Genomic DNA, 9,737 nt, shown 5'->3' on the forward strand with positions numbered 1-9,737 from the left:
TTGTTTTATTCCAACGTCCTTGTGAAATGCTGAACGACACCAAGCTTCAGTGAAGCTCCGGTAATTTTGGTCACTGGCATTGAAAATCTCATATGTTTGAGTACTTTCTTGGCTTCTGCTGTGGCTTGTGTTTGCGTTTAAGTGTAAATTGTGTATATTGTTAATGCTGTAAAACTGTGAGTGTGATTATGAATGTGGAGCAGGGTGTCGGAAAGGAACATATGGGCTGTATTTACAGCAGCTTCTCCGCACAGACTGTGAAACACTATAGATAAGACTGGGTTGGCTTGACTATATTAAGCATCACCGAGTAACTTACAGGAATCCAGCTGAAAGTTAAACGAGGCCTAAAAATACGAGTTAGAGTTATTTATGAAGCTTCCTGTTCTCGGTTTCAGTGATGAGTAGACGTTGTAATTTAAGAGTGAATGACATTCCTCTTTTATGATGGATGTCAGAGCTGTAAAATGAAACTGATGTCCTATGGTTTTTCTCAGTAGTTGTTTCGAGCTGTCAACACATTCAGAGGACTGACAGGTTGATCCAGTCATCATTTTTGTGGGCTTGCAACCAACGGCCATTTTCCTTATTGATCAATCTGTAGATGATTTTTTTTTTTTTTTTTTTTGAGATGATAAAATGTCAGAAATATAGTGAAAAATGCACGTTGCAAGTTTCCAGAGCCCAAAGCCGTCAGCAAATTGCGTTTTCTATCAGGGTAGAAACACAGAAATATTCAGTTTGTAATTAAATAAAACACAGAAAGCAGCACATCCACACGTTTTATAAACTGGAACCAGCAAATGTTTGACTTTTGTGCTTTAAAAATAGCAAGAATGAAGGGATTACCAAACTATTTGACAATTCATTTTCTGATCATCTCAACCTGAGATTTTCAAATGAAAAATTAGATAATGGCTGAAAATATATTTGACCAAAACAGCAAAAAATGACAAAGTACATTTGATCTCAGTGAAGACTGACACCAGTTGAAGTTGATCTAGTGCTGTGTATTGCTCTGATTAAAGCCAGTTTTTCACATTATATTTAAAGGAAGTTAACTTTTTGCTGTCTGGCATGATTGTTTTTAGGGATTAAGAGTGTGTGCAGGGGTTAACATGGAACAAATGTCTAATCTTGATTATTATAGTTCAAACTGAGAGAAATAGAATCGACAGCTTGATATCAAGGTATTGCCAAAAGTCTGAAGGAAACAGCGTGTACTTCTGAAACTCTGCACACATGTAAATGATCAGGCACATTTCATGTCCTCGGCAGACAGACAGACAGACATGACCTTAACAAACTGACAAACAGACATGCACCGGTGGATGACGTGACAGACAGACGGGGCAGCTCACCAGGGATCACCATGACCTCTTTTTCCCTGTTTGGTCTGGAGCAGGGACCCAGCAGTCGGTCACAGTGTCTGGAGGGATCAGCTTACACCCCTCCCACCCTCCAGCCCTCTCCCTCTCCCAACACGTGCACACACACGCACATACACACTAACCTGAAAGTTTGCCCTGCAGTGCGCCCAGCGGCCTGCAGGGGGGGCAGTGTGGGTTTTCAGACAGGTCGTGTGAAAACTGATGAGGCGCTGCGAGTTACCTCTGCACTGTGATGCATGCATTCAGAGGCACGGAGTGGAAGTAGATCAAGGTTTTAGCGTTTTTACGGAGGTGGTGTTTGTGACTCAGTCGTGATATTTATCATTTATGCATGGAAACCTGTGATGGGATGGCTAATGAAAGATTATAGTGCTTGTGTTCGTTTCTGTGCAGTCTGCACAGATGACAGATCGGGCTACCAGGCCAGATTACAGTGTGACCCTCCGGGGCAACAACGGTCTAAAATCTAAAGATATTTCATTGACGATAACATGTGACAAGGAAAAGCAGCAAATCCTCACTTTTGAGGAGCAGAAAGCAGAAAACATTTGCTTGAAAATTACTGAAACTCTTAATCGTATATCAGAGTACTTGCAGGTTAATTGTCTTTCGATTGATTGAATAATCATTGTTAATGAATTTTACTCTTCAGTTTAGATATCCTGAGAGTCATCGCATGTTTTTAATGACAGTAAAGGCAGATCCTGTTGTTGTGGTCCCACCTGATTCCTGTTCTGTTATTTCAGCTGGAGCAGAAGCAGGTGGTGCCTCCGTTCAAGCCCAACATCTCAGGAGAATTCGGATTGGACAACTTTGACGCCCAGTTCACCAACGAGCCCATCCAGCTCACACCTGACGATGAGTGAGCTCCATTTTTACTGTCTCTCTTCCATCTTGTTATAATTTATAGGTCACTGTTCCATCGATTGAAGCTACGTAAAACAAACACACTTTTCTTTCCTTCACTGTAGTGATGTGGTGAAGAAGATCGACCAGTCTGAGTTTGAAGGGTTCGAGTACATCAACCCACTCCTGATGTCGGCGGAGGAGTGTGTGTGAGAAACGCGACGCCTGTGCTCACATACACACCACCCACACACACACACTCATGCACGTGTTACGTGGCGTCCCAGTGTCCTCAAGATGCATGGTTACGAGACAACCTGACGACATCAACCTTCTGTTCGAGGGCCGCACATGCACAGTAGAACGCTTATTTGCCAAAACCAGTCTCACACTCAGCCATTTATAACCACTTGCCCTTAAGCCTACCTTCTTTCTTAATTATTTTTATATCATGTAAATCTGCACTGATATCAATTTTCTCATCGGGGCCTCTTTACCGGTAGCCTGCAAGGCTACAAAGTTCTTCCAAGGTTGCTGTGCTCGGGGACGGGTAGGGGGTGAGGCACGGCCCCTGACACATGAACTGAACAGGCTCTCCTTCCAGCTGGTGGGGTGCTTTCAATGCATATTTTATTTGTATATATATGAATCTACTCTTGAGGAAAATGTTAGAAAGGCCTTTTTAGCTTCAAGCCACAGTCGGACAAAGCTGGCAATGTAATCATCCTGAAGTCATTTTGAATTTGGCTTTGTGGCAACGCCCCCACTGTAGAGAAAAAGAGAATCATAACACTAGCCTTTAAAAAAAAACACAAAAATATAAAAATCTATATATTTTTCTCTCTTTTTTTTATTTAACAACATAGCAGCAGTCATTATATATGTTGTTCTGAGTGTTAAATGTCCAGCCTGAGTAACAGAACCAAACTGGCTCAGGCTTTGTTGTTTAGAGGAATACACAACATCTGGAAAACCGAAGGTGTCAGCTTCAAGTCCCTTCTCCCAGAATGAAGGAACATATACAGCAGCATCCAACCAACACTAGTAATGAGTTAATGCTCTCAAACTGTGAATGAAAGAGCTCGCTGTGCGGGGAAATGGGCTGGAAGAGAAGCACATAATACCTGAACGCTGGAGCACGGGTTACATTTTGCTGTGCGGACCATCCATGAAATAAACATTCACAGAGGACCAAAAAAAACATTTTTCTGAAATATGTCTTGCTGGTACGAATTAGAAGGTACAGTATACACAAGGAAGATGTGCTGTCCTGAGTCATAGAATTTCTATATTCAGATTTTCTTTTGATATTTTTTAATACTATGCCTTTTGGAAACGTATGGTCTGTTATGATTTTTTTTGTACTTTCTCCATTCCATGTCTGTCTTCTGTTGTGAATCAAAATACTAAGTGATTGTTGAAACGAGAGCTCGGTTAGAAGTCTAAAGCTGTGACACAGTTCGGGTTTGGTCCTAAAATGTGGCTTGAAAACTGTGAACTGTGTCTGCTGTGCTCCATTTTTACCACACTGAACCCACACTTCATTTTTTTGAATTATATATATTTTGTAAAACTGCTTTAAAGCGTATGGAGGCTCTGTAGAGCCGTTCTCTACCCCTGACACTAAGTGATGGTGCATGAACCTCTAGACTCTCGTCCAATCGAAGCTTCTCTCTACTTGGAAAATGTGTTTGGGCTCACATGGTGACCGGAAGAACATGTTCATCTGTTACACGCGTTACTTTTGTTTTATAGTTTCTCTTTTGTGAATCAGAATAAATTTTGATTTGTTTTTTTTTTTTATCACTACATTGATTCCAAAACGTTACTGGGTGAACCCAATGGAAACACTATTTGTTGTACTTGTTGTGTTTTGGGGGTGTTTACCACCCAGAGGACTCTGCTGAACTTTATTATTAGTGTGCAAAGAAAAAAACACAGACGGTAAAATAAACATTTTATTTCTCTTCTTGTGGTAATATGTGCTTGTGTCAGTGTCTGTTTTACACTTAAGTCAGTTTACTCATTGTGAGGAGTGCTGATGAGCCAAAGAAGAAAATAACCCTGATGATGTCATAGTGATGCCATCAGGGTTATACTGAATTAGACTTTGAAACCTGCTGTATAAACTGGGGGCATTGAACAGGCTGGAGTGGTCTAATAAAAGATGCTGTTACTTTGCATTGTGGGAAGTGTAGGATCCACTGTTTTTGGAGGTTGACCCTCATTTAGGATTAAAAGTGAGGATCACTGAGCTGCTCTGCTGCTCCAATTTTGACCGTTTGTATTTCAGTCTCACAATTCTCAGTGCATTATGCAAGTGTAATACTAAATCTATAGAGTCTGTTCATTAAAATGAAAAAAGTACAATTTACTCACTTTCAGTAAATTCATTTTCCTCTGATATAAAATCTTTTTATAGTGAGAAAGTGGTTATTTTCCATTCATTGTAGGCAGATGCTGAGAATAACTACCGTTTATGGAAACTACATAAATGAAACCCAACCTGATGCTTTTGACCAAAATGGAAACTTCCTGGTCGAGATCCTGTTCAGCGTATTTCATGTTTGCCGAAAAGGAAAAAAAAGAAAGTGGTTTGGTGTTTTGTCGTGTGAATTTATGTTTTAGCAAGTTTCACAGTTAAAAGAAAAACCTTCCAATGTGACGAGACATTGGTGAACTGGGAAGATGCCCCACTGGAGCAGTTTTACAGTCCCACTCCAAACTGGAATTCTTTAGCAACAAGCAGCCATGCTAGCAGCTCTGAGAGGCTGCACTCAGGTGCGGCGGCGTATCGAGCTGGATGCTAACGTCAGCATGCTAACAGTGACAATGCTATCGTGCTCACGATCTCAGCAGCATGCCAACACTTCCTAATTAGCCCACACAGCTGATCCTGACCCTGAAGTTCATAATTTTAGTTATTTAATCATAAACCAAAGTATAGGATGAATTGAAGTTTTGCCATGATGATTGCTCTTGAAAGGGTCGCTAAAGGCACCAGGACTCATCCTCTGGGCACCATGACGGTTATGTAAAAATGTCAACCCCATGGTAGCACTGAAGCAAAAATCTGAAGATCGCCAACATCAGAAGGGTTCATCCACAGGGCACCAATATCTGCAAAGATTCAGACAGACATTTCCATCCCTGGACCCCCGCTGGCAGTGGGCTTAAAGAGTCGACCTTTTAAGATGCAAGAAAAAAAAAACAGCTGTAATGTGCCACAGGCAGTCACTCGCTACTAGAAAGCGGACGTTGTTGGCAAAAAATGGTGCACTCTTGATTAGACCATGCAAAACACACACCTCTCTGACCAAACTCCCACCATCAGCCTTGAGTTTCACAGCTGAGAGCAGACCTGAGCTCTCAGACCCACATGGCTGTCTCCAGCAAAGGGAATTAGGCTTGAGTCGTTAAGCTTGAGCTTTTCCACTCCATCTGCCTGCGTCTCCGCCGGCCACGTGACTCCCGCCTGGCTTTTAGAAGGCCCTTGGCGTCCCCAGAGGTGAAAAGGTCATTGACACCATTGCTCTCCCCTCTGCCCTCACACAGTGCTGAGCGTTGGGAGGTGAAAAAAAGGGGTCATGGAAATGATGATGTGTCAGAAATAATAAAACCGACTGATTTGTGTGCTGCAATAACTGGCACAATGGTGGATAGAAACCCATTGTGTGAGGCTTATTTCACATCCTGCACCACTAAACCATTATATATTGTCTCAATTGAAGCAAATTTCGCGGAAAATTACTCCCCTTGTACGACTGCACGAGACAAATTCAGCAGTGCCACACGCAGGACGAGGATAAATGCCTTTGCATAATTCTGTATTCCCATGATGGTATGTTTGACATTGTTCCTGTGCCCTCTCCGGTGGAGAACGGGGGTAAGCCTCCCCAGGCACTGTGGCTCCACATCACCTTGTGGAAGACACAGGGAAAACTAACCTTGTATAATTAATGATGTAAAATGGAGGAGGATCTGAAAAACATCCTGTTTTAATTGCTTTTATCTTGTTGGGTTTTTTATTCCGTCCCTGAAGGGATTAATTAAGCAGCAGAAGAATCATACTCGGTGCTAAATGCAACCCTTTAGTAAAACACACACTGTAATTTAAGGTGCACAGTTGTTCTACTTGGCTCAGTCTGCATGCAGTCACACTACATATACCAGTGCTCTTGACTGTAGTGGTGAGATAATGAGTTGTTATACAATCAAATATACTTACACCACTCTCCTGTAAGGTACCTTCAAATTGGTGTGCGCTACTTCAGTGACTGTAGCGATACAGTGCAGGCATCTTGAGACATATAAACATTTGTTTCATAAGTGGACTCTTGAGATGATTACTCATGACCACGACTTCAGAAACACCTTCATACTGCGTGCAAATTAATGAGACTCACCAGTAGAATAATGGAGTGATGACATGCGTTGATTAGAACTAGAGAGAAACATTTGTTTATGCATCTAACATAAACCAGTGGGAGAGAGATGACACTTTAGGAGATGAAATTGAGAATAAAAAACTATATGGGCCTTAATTAAATAAAATTGAATTGAATTAACAATTACAATCTCACATATGAAGGTGGCTTGTATTATGTTGATTGTCATGTCGCAGTGTCTTGCTCCTGTTTTTTTGTTCTTGCACAGTTTTTATCCAATCGGCATATTTATATGAATGAGGCTTCAGTAAATTAAAGAAGCAGCTGTCATTATAGCACAATGTAAGTCACAACAAACTGCACCAGGAAGGTCGGATTTATTGCATGGCTGTTGCATCGGCTGCATACATTTTAGCCAGGTGTGCCTAATAAACTGGCAACCATGTGTATAAGAGTGTGTATAATCTGTGAATTGAACAATGGATGATAGCAAGAACACACCCAATCATTGAGGTACTGGGACGGCCACACAAAAATCACATTTACATTGCATTAAAGACACACAGAGAGAGAAGAAAGTAGATATATTCTTATAATGCTTATCATGCAAACGTGAGCTCCCAATTAAGTCAAGAGAAAAAGACAGAAAAGACACTGACGACTTGTCACAAAAAGGAGATGCATCTCAGAAGTCACAGAGCAGGCTTAACTCATGTGAAATGATAAGAAAATATGCATAAGCAGGACATGCTAGGGGCCACTTAGAGGGACCTAAACACACCATTCACCAGCACCCAGTATCAGAAGGACCCTGCCAACAACGGGGCCACTGCATGCCCGGTTCAGCTGAAGCTAACATGAGACTGAAGCGCTTAGAGCTTGCTATATAAATCTGTATTTGTATTTATTTTTGTGAGTGTTATCATCATACAGTAAAACTCTGTGTTTCCGCTATCAGTTGCATTTATTCAGTCACTGCGGACCGCTGACTCAGCAAGCTCTGCTCTCATGTTACCCTCCATAAAAATGCTTCCAATGAGGCAACGTGGGGCAATCAATGGAGACCATTCACATGCATTTTGGCTTTGTCCCGAAATATCCATGAGTTAGTATCAGGATTCTGGGCTGTGGTGTATAGTATTGTACTTTGGTATTATGACTGGAGATACTATGTAAGAGAGGGAGTTTCTGAATTAAATATATGATATGGAAATAGGATGAGAGCTCGAGAGGAACAACATCAGGAGAAATAGACGATGTTTACATGTCAGCGACAAGATAAGAGTATGAACGACTGAATATGTCACAGGAATAAATAGGTTTGGTGGAGACACTGCAATCCACACCTTTCCTTTTTTTCTTTTGTGTGTGTGTGTGTGGGCTGCACGGTGGCGCAGCAGGTAGTGCGCGTGCCTCACAGCAAGAAGGTTGCCGGTTCGATCCCCGGGTCAGGCGGGGCCTTTCTGTGTGAAGTTTGCATGTTCTTCCCGTGCATGCGTGGGTTCTCTCCGGGTACTCCGGCTTCCTCCCACAGACCAAAAACATGCTCATTAGGTTAATTGATGACTCTAAATTGTCCGTAGGTGTGAGTGTGAGTGTGATTGTTTGTTTGTCCTTGCATGTGGCCCTGCAATCGGCTGGCGACCGGTTCAGGGTGTACCCCGCCTCTTGCCCATTGTAGCTGGGATAGGCTCCAGCCCCCCGCAACCCCGAAAGGGATAGGCGGTATAGATAATGGATGGATGGATGGTGTGTGTGTGTGTGTGTGTGTTTGATCTTTCTGGAATGGAAAAGCAGTAAAAACATGAAGTGTTCCATTTCTTTTCCCATGAATTGGATCGATGTCTCATGCAACTTACCAGACATCTTTAATAGCCTGCAAATGCATTTAGTGTGTTTACATGCGCACTGATATCCCGGTTTTGAATCTTGTCCTGGCTTTGATCTTCTTCTGGATGTGATGTTTACATGGAACATAATAAAACTGCTTATTCATATCCCTGTGTGTGTGTGTGTGTGTGTGTGTGTGTGTGTGTGTGTGTGTGTGTGTGTGTGTGTGTGTGTGTGTGTGTGTGTGTGTTGTAACAGTATCCAGCTTTCTGATCATCTGTGTCTTGATTTATCGCCATGCTCTGTACCAACAGCAAGCACTAGAAACCAGATAAGGTGTTTACCTGTCACAGCATCCTGGTTTCTATCAGAGTGCTCCAGGTGGCATATTCAGTTTCCTCTAAACTGTAATAATATTAAACTAATTAAGAGTATATATTTGGTAACTGATCAATTGTAAAAAATTGTGATTTCAGCTTCAGAAATATGAAGATTTGCTCCTTTTAATGACAGCAAATGCAACCATTTTACAGTTTGGACTGTTGAACAAAAGACATTTGAAGGTAATAATCAGTAGATTAATCCATAATGGCATATGATCAGTTGTTGCAGCCTTATAGAAAATAGATAAAAATGAGCTCCACTTGAGCCCACCGCACAAAATGTGTCACAAGAATTAATGCATGAGTCATAATAATCTAATGATATATATAATAATAGAAATAATACATGTATAGGATATCATTAGATGTACTATTCACATCCACAGGGGTCATTTTTCTGCATTGAATGTGGAACTTAATGTATAATGGAGTCATTTTACAGTATGGTATTTGGACTTTAAAGAAAGGATCTGAACATTTCCTGTAACCGTGCTGGGATTACACTGGAATTTACATCATTTCATTGCATCATTCTGTCTGCCTCCTGCTCAGACCAAGTGTAATTATGAGGGCCAAATGATGACTACCCTTTCAAATACATGACAAACCAAATTAGACACACACTCATCAGAGAGCGGAAAATGTGCTGAATCTCCACCTCACGCCATCTGACATCTCAGGCTCCGTGGTGAAGGTGTGTGACCTCAGACCAGCACTTCAACAAGCATCATTACCCCAAATTACAGATACATCTACTCAGCAGCTCAGGACATATTTCAATATCTCCCATTGATCCCAGACAGGATGTATGAAAACGACTGTGAGGCGTCTGCCCCCAGGGTCCACTTAGCAATAAGTCCAATAACATTTAGACAGTCTCCAGGCTTATCAGTGTGCTA

The 9,737-nt window shown here is 41.7% G+C and overlaps 1 protein-coding gene across 1 annotated transcript in view; it reads left to right on the forward strand.

The window, feature by feature from the left end:
* Nucleotides 1-4,204, forward strand: part of prkci (protein kinase C, iota) — a 28,244-nt gene extending 24,040 nt beyond the window's left edge. Inside the window, exons 17-18 of the mRNA XM_070973919.1 lie at nt 2,138-2,253; nt 2,363-4,204. Coding sequence (XP_070830020.1) covers nt 2,138-2,253; nt 2,363-2,450 — 204 coding nt within the window. The 3' untranslated portion in view covers nt 2,451-4,204. The remainder of the gene's footprint in view (nt 1-2,137; nt 2,254-2,362) is intronic.
* The last annotated feature ends 5,533 nt before the right edge of the window (nt 4,205-9,737 follow it).

This window comes from Chaetodon trifascialis, chromosome 11, assembly GCF_039877785.1.
Source record: "Chaetodon trifascialis isolate fChaTrf1 chromosome 11, fChaTrf1.hap1, whole genome shotgun sequence".
NCBI lineage: Eukaryota > Metazoa > Chordata > Actinopteri > Chaetodontiformes > Chaetodontidae > Chaetodon > Chaetodon trifascialis.